General features: G+C 60.6%; 2 protein-coding genes and 1 long non-coding RNA gene across 11 annotated transcripts; 2 read left to right on the top strand and 1 right to left on the bottom strand.

The window, feature by feature from the left end:
- The first annotated feature begins 29 nt into the window (after positions 1 to 29).
- Positions 30 to 1,481, top strand: OVCA2 (OVCA2 serine hydrolase domain containing). The gene is made up of 2 exons (XM_077851760.1): positions 30 to 343; positions 640 to 1,481. The coding sequence occupies exons 1-2, from the start codon at positions 37 to 39 to the stop codon at positions 1,140 to 1,142; spliced, it is 810 nt and encodes a 269-aa protein (XP_077707886.1). The 5' UTR covers positions 30 to 36; the 3' UTR covers positions 1,143 to 1,481.
- A 3,945-nt stretch (positions 1,482 to 5,426) lies between these two features.
- LOC144285927 (uncharacterized) lies at positions 5,427 to 7,992 on the bottom strand. Of its 3 annotated transcripts, none has more exons than XR_013354065.1 (2): positions 6,371 to 7,992; positions 5,427 to 6,020 (listed from the first exon to the last, which is right to left on the bottom strand). It is a non-coding gene; the product is annotated as an uncharacterized LOC144285927 (long non-coding RNA). The 3 variants fall into 3 exon arrangements; XR_013354067.1 differs by having other exon boundaries at positions 5,427 to 6,017; XR_013354066.1 differs by having other exon boundaries at positions 5,427 to 5,966.
- HIC1 (HIC ZBTB transcriptional repressor 1) lies at positions 7,262 to 16,138 on the top strand. 7 transcript variants are annotated; one of them, XM_077851735.1, is made up of 3 exons: positions 7,262 to 7,444; positions 9,495 to 10,112; positions 13,133 to 16,138. In XM_077851735.1, the coding sequence occupies exon 3, from the start codon at positions 13,153 to 13,155 to the stop codon at positions 15,292 to 15,294; it is 2,142 nt and encodes a 713-aa protein (XP_077707861.1). In that variant the 5' UTR covers positions 7,262 to 7,444; positions 9,495 to 10,112; positions 13,133 to 13,152; the 3' UTR covers positions 15,295 to 16,138. The 7 variants fall into 7 exon arrangements, with proteins under 7 accessions (XP_077707861.1, XP_077707860.1, XP_077707859.1 ...); XM_077851734.1 differs by lacking the exon at positions 7,262 to 7,444 and adding an exon at positions 8,223 to 8,899; XM_077851733.1 differs by lacking the exon at positions 7,262 to 7,444 and adding an exon at positions 8,223 to 9,045.
- Positions 16,139 to 16,227: the final 89 nt, after the last annotated feature.

The raw sequence follows: 16,227 nt of genomic DNA, 5'->3' as shown, positions 1-16,227 counted from the left end.
TCTGCTCCAGCTGCGCCCTACCCCCTCTCTTTTGTTATGGGAACACCTGCTCGCCCTGAGGCCCGCCTTCGGGGTGGTGCCATTTGGTCCCGCCCCCCGTACTTCCGACTTCCGCTCGGGGAACGGCTGCTTCCGGCCCGTGGCGCGTTGCCCGGCGAGATGGCGGCTCGGCAGCCCCTGCGGGTGTTGGCCCTGGCCGGCTTCCGGCAGAGCGAGCGGGGCTTCCGCGAGAAGACTGGAGCGCTGAGGAAGGCGCTGCGGGGCCGCGCCGAGCTCGTGTGCCTCAGCGGCCCGCACCGGGTCTCGGGTGCCGAGGGCTCCGAGGGCGCCGGGCCGGACTCCGGTGAGACGGAAATGCACCTGCGTCTTCTATCGGGATTCGTCTCCATAACTCCCCTCAGCATACTCCCACGCTGTTTCCTCGCCTCATTCCTTCCCCCTGCCGAACCCTTCAGTTCTTCCTTCCCAGACTTCCGCCTTGATCAGTCTTCCCTTCTCCCAGATTTTCTTCTCTCCCCTCGGCCACCTCTTTGCACACATGGTCATTCCCAAGCCTTCCGTCCGTCCGTCCGTCCCTTTTTCATTTCTCATCCCCTAGGTACCTGCTTGCCCTGACCCCATCCTTTCCTATCACTGTAGAGCCCTGCCTTCCGCCGGAGGAGCAGCCTCGAGGCTGGTGGTTTTCAGAACAGGAGGCAGACGTTTTCAACGCCCTGAGCCAGCCCACGGTATGCAGAGGTCTGGAGGAAGCCTTGGGAACCGTGGCACAGGCACTGAAGAGACTGGGGCCTTTTGACGGGCTCCTTGGTTTCAGCCAGGGAGCCGCGTTAGCAGCCCTTGTGTGTGCCCTTGGCCAGGCAGGCGATGCCCGCTTCCCCTTGCCAAAGTTTATCATCCTGGTATCTGGTTTCTGCCCCCGAGGCCTTGGACCCGAAGAATCCGTCCTGCAGGGCCCCTTGTCTCTGCCGTCACTCCATGTTTTTGGAGACACTGACTGCGTCATCCCCTCTCAGGAAAGTATGCAGCTGGCTAGCCGATTCACTGGAGCCATCACACTCACCCACCCTGGTGGTCACTTCATTCCAGTAGCTGCAGCCCAGCGCCAGGCCTATCTCAATTTCTTGGACCAGTTAACAGAGTGAGAAATCAACAAATGTCTCTGCCCCTAATCCCTCACCCCCCCACATGACCTTGGGGCAGCCTCTGTAATCAGTTCTCTTTCCCCCCCACCCTGCAAGCTCAACTGCTGTTAGTGTTTATCACCATCACCAATTAAGAGACAAGTATCAGTAATTAAGGCTCAAATTATAAGAAGCCCAGCTCTACACTCAAGAAAAAAAAAGGGATTAGGAGCCTTAGTGGACATTGGCATTTGATACTCAAACATGAAAAAGGCCGGTGGACCCCCGGATGAGTGGAGGGTAAAATGGGAAAAGCAGGGCTGGCAGTGTGGCAGCCACATAATAAAGTGGTGATTGTGATTTTGAGCATCCTTTTCCTCATACAGAAAAACCCATTTTGTAACAGAAGTCTGGATTCCTGCCCATCCACACAGCCTCCAGGGCAGCACCACACAGGGAAGTGTTTCCAGTTTTAAGCCCCCAGGACAAGCTTATGTCTGCACACATTTGGTAGCAGTCTCAAGCCCCAAGCTGAAGGAAAGGAGGCCTTGGTGGCTGAGTTGGAAGAATTTACCTCTGAGCAGTTTTGGGATGAGAGCACCTGGCAAGCTTCTGTCTGGCCTCCACTGAGTTAGGCTTCCTCTGTCCTGACTGTTGAGGGCTGTATGTCAAGCTCTTGGCTTCTTGAGTTCTCTGCTTTCTCCTCCAGAACTGCTTTAGCCCCTCTGAACTATAAGTTTCAAGTGTGGGGTGGTGCTAGACCTTGGGTAGAGGCCCAGGACCACACAGAAGAAACCCTTTTGCAAATTGCCCAGAAACAGAGTTTCTGGAGCTGATGCTACTCTGTAGTGATCCATCTAAAGCCTAATTGCCCCTCCAGTTTCTTTTTTTTTTTTTTTTTTAATATTTATTCATGAGAAACACGGATTGAGAGAGAGGCAGAGACACAGGCAGAGGGAGAAGCAGGCTCCATGCAGGGACCCCGACTGGGACTCGATCCAGGGCCTCCAGGGTCACGCCCTGGGCTGAAGGTGGCGCTAAACCTCTGAGCCACCCGGGCTGCCCGCCCCTCCTGTTTCAGAGTGCATTTGTTCCTAGGCACTCTAGTGCACTTGTTCCTTCTCACTTAAGCTGTTGGCCCTACTCTCAGTGTCCCCACCTGTGGCCCACCCTGCTCTCTGATTTCAGCCCTGCTTCTGCAGGTTCACCACCTTGTTCCTTTTCTGGAATATCACTGGAGGCCCTGGTCCAGCCCTCCAGCATGGTTGCCCTCAGAAAGTTTAGTAATGGAGTAGGATTTGGGGTTAGGGGGTACCACACAAATAGTACAGCCCATCCTGAGACAGACTAATGTCCCTTAAATTAACCCAAATCCTGAATTCTTTACCACAGTTTTCTAAGTTTTTCTTGAAGAAAGTTGGGGGCACCTGGGGGGCTCAGTGGTTGAGCATCTGCTTTTGGCTCGAGACGTGATCCTGAAGTTCCGAGATGGGAGTCCTGCATCGGGCTCCTGCATAGAGCCTGCTTCTCCCTCTACCTATGTCTCTGCCTCTCTCGGTGTGTCTCATGAATAAATAAAATCTTAAAAAAAAAAAAAAAAGTTGGAGTTAAACAACCCCCTCCCCAAACAGACCCAGTTTACTGGATTTAGGTCCTTTAGAGCAGAAAGTGGGGATGGGATAGGTTCCCCCTTGCCACAGTCTGGCTCTGCGTTTTTTTTTTTTTTTTTAAGATTTATTTATTTATTCAGAGAGAGCGAAAGAGAGGCAGACACACAGGCAGAGAGAGAAGCAGGCTCCATGCAGGGAGCCCGACGTGGGACTCGATCCCGGGTCTCCAGGACCACACCCCGGGCTGCAGGAGGCGCTAAACCGCTGCGCCACAGAGGCTGCCCTCTGCCTCTGCTTACACTTAGGTGTTTTAAAGGGATTCCTTCTTTGGCAAGGGGAGGCGACTTGGAAATGGGCCGAATTACTCCTGCAGACCTGTTGCATCTGGCCCATAGGATTTTAGAAAATACTGGATTTACAGTATCTATAATCTTAGGAATTTCACACACAGGAAATCAGATTGCTGGCTTCTCTGGAAATGAGCAGCTGAGAATGAAATGTGGACCTGCACTTCAGAGCCTACACACCCTCATGGCAGTCCTAGGCTGCCCCCTTTAGCAAGGTCCCAAGAGGTGAAAATGACAACTGCTACCACAGCTCTTGCTGCTTGGAATTTTGTGAGGATTAAAGGAGAGAGAACAAAATACAGTAGGGAATGAATTTTAAACCAGGGCTAAAAGGATGAGGGTAGAGCAGACAGTATTAGGTGGAGCAGAAGTGCTCAATGCTCAGAGTGGAATTCTCCCCTACTTCAAGAGTCAGAAAATGTCCACCCTAGAAGGAAAGAGATGGTCCACTGGTTTCCAACAAGTGAGATATCCTCTCTTGTCATGTCCTTCAGGAACAATGGAGAGAGAGCAGCCCAGGTGGCTCAGCGGTTTAGCACCACCTTCAGCCCAGGGCCTGCTCCTGGAGACCCGGACCGAGTCCCACATCCGGCTCCCTACATGGGGCCTGTTTTTCCCTTTGCCTGTGTCTCTGCCTCTCTCTCTGTGTCTCATGAATATCTGTGTTTTGCTAAACTGTACCTGGATGTTGCCACACAACACAATAATTGAAAACCACTGCCTGGGGGATCCCTGGGTGGCGCAGTGGTTTGGCGCCTGCCTTTGGCCCAGGGCGCGATCGAATCCCACGTCGGGCTCCCAGTGTGGAGCCTGCTTCTCCCTCTGCCTGTGTCTCTGCCTCTCTCTCTCTGTGTGTGTGACTATCATAAATAAATAAAAAATTAAAAAAAAAAGAAAAAAGAAAACCACTGCCTGGGATGCCTGGGTGGCTCAGCAGTTAAGCGTCTGCCTTTGACTCTGGGTGATCCTGGAGTCCCTGGATGGAGTCTCAGATCGGGTTCCCTCCGTGAAGCCTGCTTCTCCCTCTGCCTGTGTCTCTGCCTCTCTCTGTGTGTGTGTCTCTCATGAATAAATAAAATATTTATTTAAAAAAAAACACTGCCTTAGTAGAAAATAAACTGGTAAATACGTGCTAAAAAAAAAAAAAAAAAACTCTGTCATGTTATTCTCATGCACTTCACTAGGGAGGGGGAGAAATCTCTCCAATTAAGAATCATTCATCTAGGGACGCCTGGGTGGCTCAGGGGTTGGGAGTCTGCCTTCAGCTCAGGGTGTGATCCCAGAGTCCCGGGATCAAGTCCTGCATCGGGCTTCTTGAAGGGAGCCTGCTTCTTCTCCTCCCTCTGCCTATGTCTCTGCCTCTCATGAATAAATAAAACCTTTTTAAAAAGTCATCCATCTAATATTTTCAATTTATATCTAGGGGAAATGAGGTCCAGAGGATAGGAATACCATTTATTGAGTGCTAACTATGCCAGATATTGTGAAAAGCAGAGCCTTTAGAGTTGCCCAATTTAATCTTAACAATTTCTTTTTTATTTATTTATTTATTATTTATTTATTATAGACACAGACAGAGAGAGAGAGGCAGAGACACAGGCAGAGAGAGAAGCAGGCTCCATGCACCAGGAGCCCGATGTGGGATTCGATCCCGGGTCTCCAGGATTGCGCCCTGGGCCAAAGGCAGGCGCCAAACCGCTGCGCCACCCAGGGATCCCAATCTTAACAATTTCTTGAGGTAGATACCACAACTGAGGAAACAGGCACAGAGAAGTTGACTTACCCAAAGTTGGACTCAGATCCAAAAGTCATGTTCTTGAGATATTTACTAGTCATTGTTTTCTCTCCTGAAACTCAGAGGATAAGCAGAGGCCACTCACCATTCACTACTGTTGGGCTACATGTCCTGTCTGGGTCTCATCTTTCTAATCCATAACATAAGTTTGGGGATGGGGTGCACTTAATGAGATACAGGATACTTAAAAAAAAAAACAAAAACAAAAACAAAAAAAAAACAAACTCTCTACAGTCAGTTCTCTGGTTTCTACCCCTCCTCTGACCGACCACTTTCTCCAGATACGTTCAAATTGCAGACCATTTGGTTCCTTTAGAATATACCTACCATTTCTCTGACTTCTCACTCTATCTTAGATACCTAAAGCTCTTGAATCCCTGAGCAAAGAATCGCTCCCCTCAACAGCCCCAGTCTGAGAGCTTCTGCTCAGAAAGATGTGCCCCCTTCCCCTGTTCATTTTGCCTAAGTGTCCAGAGCTGGGGTCTTCCCAAGGCCACCAGCCCCTCACAAAGATACAAATAGCCTAAATAGAATACTTAAGATTGAAATAGCATTCTGAAGTTTTCAAAGGTTTTTATGCACCTTTTGATTTGATCCTTAGAACAAGTCTGCCAAAAAGGAATATTACCTCATTTTACACAAGGCTCAGAAACAACCTGGCTCCTTAAATAATAACCAGTAGGTGATGAAGCCAGGATAGACCTCCTGCTTCCCAGTGCACTACACATTATAATCTGCTCACAGATGTCCCCTGGATTCTAGAATCAAGTATATTTAAGTCTTGGGGTCCTTGACTGGGAGGAAGGAAGCTTGTGGACATTGATTAGCTGTAAAACCAGCACCAATTGTCTTAAAAGTTTAGCAAAGAGGGATTATGGAGAGGTAACAAAAAGTTGGATTAATGAGTGGCATGACTGGGTTGCATTAACCATTTATTCCCAGCACAGTCCCTAGGGAAATCCATCAGTCAGCCCCTGCGAGTGTTGGCGGTGGCAGGTGACAGACGCGTGTTTTCGAAGAGGTCGTTGCTCACACTTCACTGGATCAATAGGACTTCTTCAGCCCCTCTGATATTCACTTTCCCACTGCAGCGCTAATTTGAGACACTATCTCGACTTAGAATCCAGCACAGACTGAGGTGAGGCTGCTGATACATCAATGTTTTACCGGGTTTACTTTACAAGCACACTGGCTTCCTGTGGGTTGGGGACCCTTCTTATCTTACATGGATCAGAGGATGAGAGAGTGGGGAGAAGAGTGAGGGAAGGCTGTAACTCCACCAGGGAATGGGTTCAAGGATTAGTCTTGCTTTCTGCCTACTCAGCGAGGGGTTCCCCGGAGAATGCGGTTATGGCATATGAGAAAACTTTACTCCCTCTACTCCTTTCAGTCCCCAGGAGGCCTTCATGTCCCAGCAGTCTCCCTCCCATCGAGGAGATAAAAATAATAACACAAATCCCAGAACTACCCCTTTTCTCGCCGTTCCCTGGCTACAACCTTAGCTAAGAGAACAGGACGGTCACTGAGGCGGCGGTCAGACATGCTCCCCAGCCGGTGCTTCCTTTTCTGTCTCGGTAGACACGCAGCAGTCAGACCCGAGAGTGGCCCGCCCTCCAACACCGCACCTCCCTCCGCGCGCAGTACATCGGCTCTTGACTCGCCGCCCCCGCTTCCTCCTGCTCCTGGTCTCCCCCATCCCCGGCTGGCTGAGCGCGGCGAGGCGCGTGGGCGTGCTGCGGGGCGACCATGGCTGTAGACTGTTACCTCCGGTTCCCACAGTAACAATCGAAAGCCACGGTTGCCCTGGAGACGCGGGGGCGGGGCGCGCGCTGCTGACTGCACCGCGGCAGCTCCAGTCAGGCAGACGTCAGGACAGCGAGTTGGGGAGGGGGCTGGCGGGGGTAGCACGCGCATAGGGAGCGGGCTCGGGGGCCGTGCGATGTGCTTGTGAGCCGGCCGCCCCTCGCAGCCTCTGGTGACCAGGGACTGCACGGCCGGATGGCAGCGCCCGCGCTGGATCAGCACCGCGGACAGCGGCGGCGCGGACCGCGCGCGCGGGGCTCAGGGATCCTGGGGGACAGAGGGGTCGGGGGCGCGGTCCTGGGGCGGAGCCAGGCGTCGGTGGCCGTGACTGGAGACTGTTACTGAGGGCGGCCCGGGCAGTAAGCAGTCTAGAGCCAAGGTGCCGGCGCGCTGCCCGGGCGGGGGTGCCTCCATCGCCCGCAGCTGGGGGCGCTGCTGTTCTTCCTCCCCCGCACCTCCCGCCTTTCTCCGCCCTAGCGCTCGCGGACAGGCACGCGGCCCTTGACGTCAAAGCCCTGTGACGTCAAATATGTCCCTGCGGAGAGGCACTTCCGGCGGCGGGGAGGGGGTCCCCCCAGCTCGGTGGGGGAGGCGGGGCAGTCCGGCCGAGGCCCCGCCCCCGCCTGGTCCTGAGAGGACAGCTCCTCGCGCAGAAGCGGGAAGTCAGGGGCGCAAAGGGACCAGCCCGACGGGATGGGACGGGGAGGGGGAGCCCGGCTGGATGCGGGGTGGGGGTCCCGAGAGAGCTGCGGCTGGGCCGGCGGGCAGGTGGGTGTCTATCCTTCGCCGGCGGCCCTGCTCCGCCGGCCGGGGGTAGCGAGGCTGAGTCACTGCGCTGCGGGGAGGGGGAGGTGGGGGCGCGTCTTCTGGGGCGTCAGCACCTTAACCTCACTTTCTTGGATGGCGCAGGAACCCTAGGAAATGTCGCAGGGACCCTGGGGTCGGTCCTCTTTTCGCTGCTTCTCCGAAGTGGCTGCGTCTTCTTCATCCGGGCGCGGGCAGGTGCAGCACGGGGTTCTGGGTACGCCTCCAGCCCGGCTCCACCAGCTGCGAGGGGATCTTCGTCCCCCACCCTGTTCCCAATCCCACCCGTAGGGGCCCCTCAACCTGCCGTCTGCCGGTCTCGTCATGGCCCTCCCATCCGTGTCCGTGCATCGGTCCATCTGTAGCCCGTCGGTCGGTCAGTCCCGCTTACCTGTCGGGCCGCAGCGCGCCCGCTCCCGCTCGCCTCCCGCAGCACCGCTGGCGCGGCTGCTTTTATAGGCGCGCGTAGTACTCGTGCGGCGGCTCATTCATGCGGCCGCCGCTCCTACACACTGACGCGCTGCCGACGTCAGCAGGGAATTTAGGAAACGGGAAGAGCGGCTATTTATAGTGGCGAGGCGGGGGGTTGGGAGGGGACAAAGGCGACGGGGAGTTGGGAGGGGGAGGAGGGCACACGGAAGCAAGAACAGGGAGGGGAGCCGGCCCCTGTACCGGTCTACAAAGGGTTAACTTTCCGGAACTGCAGGCTGGGGGCCGGCGGGAGCCTAGTGCGGGGAGGGCGGGTGGCCAGTTACACCTCTACTGACTCTGGGACACGGGGGTGCAGTCCCACTCTCCCCCGGCCTTCCGAGGGGCTCGCCCAGTAGCCCCTCACTCCCACTTCTCAGTTCCTGGACCCGACGGCTGTGACGTCACAAGATAACCTTCGGTGGCGTTACACCCCGCATGGCCACCTTCAGTGTCGTCACCCTGGGGTGGACCTGCTGAGCCACCCAAAGCAGCATCTAGAGCTCTGGCGTCAGGGACATAGGGGAAGAACAATAGGGGCGCCCAGGGCTCTCAGAGGCTTTGTAGGGGTCTGGGTGGAGAAGAAATAGGGGGGTCTAGGTCCCAGTCAGGAGCTGGAGACCCCGGAAAAGTTGAGAAGGGTGGCTTGCCCTCTCTGGCCATGAGCAAGGGGTTCCTCTCTGGGGGTAGTTGGGGGAAAGGTGGCAGGAGAAGGGGGTGAGTGGAAGAGGAAGCCTCCACAAAGAGAGGGGAGGAGGACAGGTTGGCAGTGCCAGTTTCAGAGCCTGGCACCAAGCAGACTGCGTTCAGGACCCATTTGTGGGCACTGGCAGAGCTCCTATGAGGGTGCTAATGAGTGAGGAAGACCAAGGGCTCAGCAGCTTGATAGCGAGGGATCTCCAGAGGGTGGAGAGGCAAGACCACTTCCTGAAGGAGTTAGAGTTTCTGGAGGTATGAATTGACAGGAAGACCCTACGCCATATGGTGCAGAACTTCCCTGAACAAGAGCAGGAGAAAGACTTGAGTGTGGCTCCATCAACTGAGGAAAGTTCTAAATGGAGGAGCGTGAATGTGTTCAGAGAAAGAAGATGGATTGTGTGTGTACGTGGTGGGGGGGAGCAGGGCCACCTTAGTAGGGTGGGTGGTTGCAAGGGAGGGAGGGAAAGATCACAGGCTGAAGAAGTGTGAAGTCCACAGGAAGGCAGCGGGCAGGAGGAGGGGTTCGCAGGTCTGAGAGACCCTCCCATACTGATATATATCAGACAGACAGTCTGACAGACAGACAGTCTGATGGTAGAAATAGGGCCAATGAGTTAATTCAGGGAGTGGGGATCTGGGGAGAGTGTTGAGGAAAAACAAAGACAGTGGGCACAGGGGACACTGCACAAAGGTGAAACTGGGCTGAGGGGCTCCTTGTGGGGCTAGGATCTGGTCCTTTCAAAAGGATAAAAGATTACAGCAGAAACGAAGTCGGAGAGGTCCTGCACAACATTTGGAATCTAACCTCCTGGAGTCCGCCCACCAACTTTTTTTCTTTTGCCTCCAGCCTTCGTCCCTGTGGTTCTCTTCTCCAGGACTGCCTTCTGTCTAGGGGAAGAACTCCTATTCACCCATCAAAGCCCAGTCCTAAGAGCACTTCCTCCGAGGAGCCTTCCCGCCTTTCTCTAGCACTCCGTACACCTTTTTCCCCTTCAGCGCACAACACATCCACTCCGCGGCCAAGATGACCCACCGGAAGCTTCTTGGAATCTCCCTGCAACCCTAGTGAGGAGACCATGGGTAGATGGAGAGGGCTGGAATAAAATGAACCCAGAACACAGAGTAGAAACAGGGTGAGGACAGGGTCGGGACGCGGTGGGAGTCAGGAGAACCAGCGGGAACCGACAACCACCACCTGGCCCCCAAGGCCTGAAGACGTTAGCGGAGGAAAGAGAGAGCCTCTGGGGGGCGCCGGAGACCTTACTGTCCGCCAGGGACCGCGAGCGGCTGCGCAGGCGGCCCCTCAATGAGTGACTCAGCTACTACCTCTGGCGGGGGCGCCGGGGTGGAGGATGGCGCGAGGGGCGGCGCGCACCGCACCCACCAGCCCCGCAGCCCGCGCCGTTGCTAAGCTCGCCAAGGCCTGAGAGAGCCGGGATCTGCGCGAACCTCAGCGGTTACCATGGTAACGCTGCGCCCCAGCTTCTCGCGCGCGGCGGCTGAGGGAGGCGCAGCCAATCAGAAGCCGCAAGCGTTCTCGGGGACCCGCTCCCACCCCCCGGCGTGTGGGCCGGGGTCAGGAGGTGCGGGGAGGAGGCGCTGCGTGGGCCGCGGAGACCCGGCGCTCACCACAGGCCCGATGCAGCGCGGAGGGGGGCAGGCGGGGCCGCTTCCGGGGTAGCGGTGCGCGTGCCCACGCGCCAGAGCGGGGTCCCCTCCCTCCCAGAGGGCGTCACCTGCCAGAGCCGGGCCTTCACGTGGGAGGCAGAACCTTGCCAGGGGATCCCGGGCTGCAGTCCCTGCGGTCACGTTTCGGGTCAGGGGGTTGGAGACGAGGTAGCGCAAGCAGGTCCCTCGAAATGGCTCACGCGGGGAACCTGGGGACTGCGGGGGGGGGGGGGGTCGCTTCTGCGGGATCCCCAGGAGGCGCTGTCCAGCCTTTCCCAGTCGAATATCCGGAGTTCCCTCCAGAGACCTCCAAAGTTCAGGGCAAGCTGTTTGGGTAACAGCCCTGCCCAGGCTCATGGAAGGCCCTACGTGACAGCCTCTGGACTATCCCAGAGAGCCGGGGGGGGGGGGGGGGGGGAGGGGAGGGGGCGCCAACATGCGCGCCCGCAGGTGTCAGTGCCCGGAGAGGTCTGGGTGCGAATGGGTTTATTCTGTGCACACCTGAACCCGTGTGGCTGAATGAAGGTGGGCGTGTTGGGGGTGCGGCGGGTATAAACGGACAGTCCCAGCCAGGAATGTCTAAGGAGGCGCTCCCCGAGATCTTGTCCACTTTCTTTTTTTTTTTTAATTTTTATTTATTTATGATAGTCACAGAGAGAGAGAGAGGCAGAGACACAGGCAGAGGGAGAAGCAGGCTCCATGCACCGGGAGCCCGACGTGGGATTCGATCCCGGGTCTCCAGGATCGCGCCCTGGGCCAAAGGCAGGCGCCAAACCGCTGCGCCACCCAGGGATCCCCCTTGTCCACTTTCTTCTTAGGACTTCTGTAATCTCCCTCCCCTCGTCTACTTGCCACCAGAGTCCCCTCCTTGCGGGCAGGACTTCACACCGAGGCAATGTGAGAATCTAGAAATAGGTACATGGGAAAGTTTAGCTCAAAACCCCAGAGTTTGTGGCGCTCGAGGTTCCGGGGCATACTGGGTCCTCACGGGGGCACCTCTGGGAGAGTGAGCCTGCGAATACAGGCCTCTCCCGGGTCCGGCTCCGGCTCCGGCTCCGGCTCCACATCTGTGAGCCTCCAGCCCAACCCAGGTGCGCGGTAGGGAGGTCGCGACTGTGTCGCGTAAAGCCCCGCACGGCCGCGAGGTGGCGCCATAGCTGCAGCAGCGCGTGCCGGCCCGGGCCGCTCCAGATAAGAGTGTGCGGAAAGCGCGGCGGGGCTGAGACGCGACCAGGACGCGGGGAGGACGGACCAGCAGGACAGACCGACCGGGGCCCCGGCGGGCGGAGGGCAGCACAGCCACGTCCCCCCTGGATCCGCCGGCAGCCGGGCCCGGGGCTTCCGACATGCCCCCCAGGTGGGTCCTCAACCTCGGGACCAGAAGGGACAGGGGATCCGGACGGCCCGGTCCTTACGCGCTGGCCGCCTCGGGCGCATCCTTCGGCCTGGGCGCCCCAACGCGGCTGGCGTCCAGGACTCCGGGTGTCGCCCCTAGAGGACTCGGGACCGCCGGGCCGCTGCTCCGCGCCGAGTTCACGGCGGGGTCAGCGGCCCGGGCCCGACTCTGCCCGCACATGGGCCGGAGAGGCGAAGGGAAGGGAAGGGGAGCTGGCGGGCGGGGCTGGCAGGGGCGCTGCCCTGGCACAGCTCGGCGCCTGGCAGCGGGGCGGGTGGGGCGCCGGCTGGGAGCTGCCACCGCCACGGGCAGGGAAGCCGGGTCGGGTTGCGGCCGCAGGTAACGGGCCGCGAGGCCCTGCGGGCCAGGAGGGGAGCAGGGTGGGCCGGCGAACGAGCGGGCAGGGGAGCGCCGAGCTCCGCTCAGGCCCCAGGGCCGCCTGGCTGCCGAAATTGGGAGCCGAGAGGAAAAGCTGGGAGTCGAGGGACTGGGGCTGGCCCGCTTCTCCCGGCCTGTCTGAAGTTGGGAAACTTTTCCCCAAGTTTGGGGCGGCGGAGTTCCCGTGGAGAAGGGGCCGAAGGGAGCTGGGGAGGGAGGCGCCGGGGCCCGCGAATGCAGAGCTGAGGCCGAGACGGGGGCCAGGACGCGGGTGGGGCGCAGGCCAGGGTCAGGGCCGCAGCCGGCTGTGCGCCGTGCCCGCCCGGGGCGCTGCCCCCTCCCTCCCCTGGGAGCTGCGTGGCTCCCCCCTCCCCCCCACCTGCTTCCTGCCTCAGCCTCCTGCCCCGATATAACGCCCTCCCCGCGCCGGGGCCGGCCTTCGTGTTCTGCCGCCACCGCAGCCTCTGCCTCCGCTCCCCGCGCCGCGGCCGCGCCCGGGCCCCAACTGAAGGCCTGACAGCCCCCGGGCAGGGCGGCGCCACGGCGGGCACCGCGCACCCCTCCACGGGATCACTTCCCCCAGCTGGGGCAACTTCTCCCGAGGCGGGAGGCGCTTTTTACTCGGCTCCCTTGTATCCCAATTGGGCAGACTTCTCAGCCCTGAATGACTTTTCCTGAAGCGGACATTTTCCTCAAATCCGGTAACTGTCTCCGAAGGGGTCACTTCCCCCAAACAGTGTTCTCCTCGGAAGTCCCCAGACCCCAGCCTGTGTGCCCGGTGCCAGCCGGGCCTGGGCGAGCGGTCCAGCCTGGCCTCCTCTCCACCAGCCACTCGCCTATGCCGTCTGGTGCAGGCCACCGGCCCAGGCTTCCACACCAGGAGGCCGCCGACCCCTCTGCCAGCGCCTAGGCCGCCGCGCGCGATGCCCCGGCCGAGCTGAGGGGAAGGGGAAGTTGGGGGGAGAAGCGCCGGGTTGGATCCTGGCAGCGAGGGCTCGAGGGCTCGGGCGAGGCTCTGACCCGGCTGCGGTGTGTCCCTGCAGGAGAGTGTGCTGGGCAGACGATGCTGGACACGATGGAGGCGCCGGGCCACTCGAGGCAGCTGCTGCTGCAGCTCAACAACCAGCGCACCAAGGGGTTCTTGTGCGACGTGATCATCGTGGTGCAGAACGCCCTCTTCCGCGCGCACAAGAACGTGCTGGCGGCCAGCAGCGCCTACCTCAAGTCCTTGGTGGTGCATGACAACCTGCTCAACCTGGACCATGACATGGTGAGCCCGGCGGTGTTCCGCCTGGTGCTGGACTTCATCTACACCGGCCGCCTGGCTGATGGCGCAGAGGCGGCGGCGGCGGCGGCCGTGGCCCCGGGGGCTGAGCCGAGCCTGGGCGCCGTGCTGGCCGCCGCCAGCTACCTGCAGATCCCCGACCTCGTGGCGCTGTGTAAGAAGCGCCTCAAGCGCCACGGCAAGTACTGCCACCTGCGGGGCGGCGGCGGCGGCGGCGGCGGCTACGCACCCTACGGGAGGCCGGGCCGGGGCCTTCGGGCCGCCACGCCCGTCATCCAGGCTTGCTACTCGTCCCCGGCTGGGCCTCCGCCGCCGCCCTCGGGCGAGCCGTCTTCGGGCCCCGAGGCCGCTGTGAACACCCACTGCGCGGAGCTGTACGCCTCGGGCCCCGGCCCGGCCTCCGCACTCTGCGCCCCGGAGCGCCGCTGCTCCCCGCTCTGCGGCCTGGACCTGTCCAAGAAGAGCCCGCCGGGCTCCGCGCCTCCTGAGCGGCTGCCGGGCGAGCGCGACCTGCCCTCCCGCCCAGACAGCCCTCCCAGTGCCGGCCCCGCTGCCTACAAGGAGCCACAGCTCGCCCTGCCGCCGCTGCCGCCGCTGCCCTTCCAGAAGCTGGAGGAGGCCGTACCGCCGCCGGACCCGTTCCGTGGCGGCGGCGGCAGCCCGGGACCCGAGCCCCCGGGCCGCCCCGACGGGCCCAGCCTCCTCTACCGCTGGATGAAGCACGAGCCAGGCCTGGGCAGTTACGGCGACGAGCTGGGCCGGGAGCGCGGCTCCCCCAGCGAGCGCTGTGAGGAGCGCGGCGGGGACCCAGCCGCCTCGCCCGGGGTACCCCCGCTGGGCCTGGCGCCGCCGCGCTACCAGGGCAGCCTGGACGGGCCAGGCGCGGGCGGCGACGGCGACGACTACAAGAGCAGCAGCGAGGAGACAGGCAGCAGCGAGGACCCCAGCCCTCCAGGCGGCCACCTCGAGGGCTACCCGTGCCCGCACCTGGCTTACGGCGAGCCCGAGAGCTTCGGTGACAACCTGTACGTGTGCATCCCGTGCGGCAAGGGCTTCCCCAGCTCGGAGCAGCTGAATGCACACGTGGAAGCTCACGTGGAGGAGGAGGAGGCGCTGTATGGCAGGGCCGAGGCGGCCGAGGTAGCCGCGGGGGCCGCCGGCTTGGGGCCCCCTTTTGGAGGCAGTGGGGACAAGGTCGCTGGGGCTCCGGGCGGCCTGGGCGAGCTGCTGCGGCCGTACCGCTGCGCGTCGTGCGACAAGAGCTACAAGGACCCGGCCACGCTGCGGCAGCACGAGAAGACGCACTGGTTGACCCGGCCCTATCCGTGCACCATCTGCGGGAAGAAGTTCACGCAGCGCGGAACCATGACGCGCCACATGCGCAGCCACCTGGGTCTCAAGCCCTTCGCGTGCGACGCGTGCGGCATGCGCTTCACGCGCCAGTACCGCCTCACCGAGCACATGCGCATACACTCGGGCGAGAAGCCCTACGAGTGCCAGGTGTGCGGCGGCAAGTTCGCGCAGCAACGCAACCTCATCAGCCACATGAAGATGCACGCCGTGGGTGGCGCGGCAGGCGCAGCTGGGGCTCTGGCGGGGTTGGGGGGGCTACCCGGCGTCCCCGGCCCCGACGGCAAGGGCAAGCTCGACTTCCCCGAGGGCGTCTTTGCTGTGGCCCGACTCACGGCAGAACAGCTGAGCCTGAAGCAGCAGGACAAGGCAGCCGCGGCCGAGCTGCTGGCGCAGACCACGCACTTCCTGCACGACCCCAAGGTGGCGCTCGAGAGCCTCTACCCGCTGGCCAAGTTCACCGCGGAGCTGGGCCTCAGCCCGGACAAGGCGGCCGAGGTGCTGAGCCAGGGAGCGCACCTGGCCGCGGGACCCGACGGCCGGACCATCGACCGTTTTTCCCCCACCTAGAGCGCCTCCTGCCGGCCCGCCTCGTCGCCGCCGCGTGGCCCCGGCCCGCGTCCCCGGGGAACGGCGGTGGCAGCGCGAGCAGGCACCCCGCGCCCGGACAACTGTAGTAGCAGCGGCAGCATCGCCGCAGTGGCGGCGGCCCCACCTGGCCTCACTGCTTTGTGCCTTAGCCCGGGGGTGGGGGTGGGGGTGAAACCCCGGGACGGGGGTGGGATGGGGGAAGGGAGATTTATATTTTTGATATCAGCTTTGACCAAAGGAGACCCCCGCCCTTCTCCGCCTCTTCCTGTGGTTCGTCGGCCCCCTCCCCCGGCTCCGTGCTGCTCTTGGAGGGAGGGGTGTCACTGTTGGGGCGCTCCCGGCCCTACCTCCGGCCCTTGCGACCACACCCATTCTCACTGTGAATCTCCCCGCTGGGGTCGGAGCGTCGGGCAGAGTTAGGGAGCGGGGAGGGGACTGAGCCGGCCGGAGGGCCCCCCACCCCCTGCTCCCGCCCGCCCCGGGACTGATAATGTGAAGTTCCTCATTTTGCACAAGTGGCACTAGCCCCAGGGCCAACCCTTCCCTTCCTCTGGAGTCAGAGGGCTGAGACAGCCCTGGCCTACCGGTCTCCCACTCCCGCAGTGTCCTCCCCATCCCTCCTTTCCCTGGGGCCCCGGACCATATTTATTGCATGCGCCCCGGGCGGCCCCCCACCCGGAGCCCAGGCTGGGCTGGGCTGGAATGTGGTCTCTTTAGCTCCCTCCTCCCCGTTTGTATATTTCCTACCTTGTACACAGGCTCTTCCAGAGCCGCTTCCATTTTCTATACTCGAACCAAACAGCAATAAAGCAGTAACCAAGGACCCTGGACCCTGCTGCTCTCTTCCGCCCTGCATAAGGACCTGGGTGGGTGGAGGGGCCCGATGTGCACCCTCATACAGGTGCAGAGAGG

This window comes from Canis aureus, chromosome 16 (assembly GCF_053574225.1).
Source record: "Canis aureus isolate CA01 chromosome 16, VMU_Caureus_v.1.0, whole genome shotgun sequence".
Lineage (NCBI taxonomy): Eukaryota > Metazoa > Chordata > Mammalia > Carnivora > Canidae > Canis > Canis aureus.
Note: the sequence above shows the minus strand (reverse complement) of the source record. Positions and strands in the feature narration are given on the sequence as shown.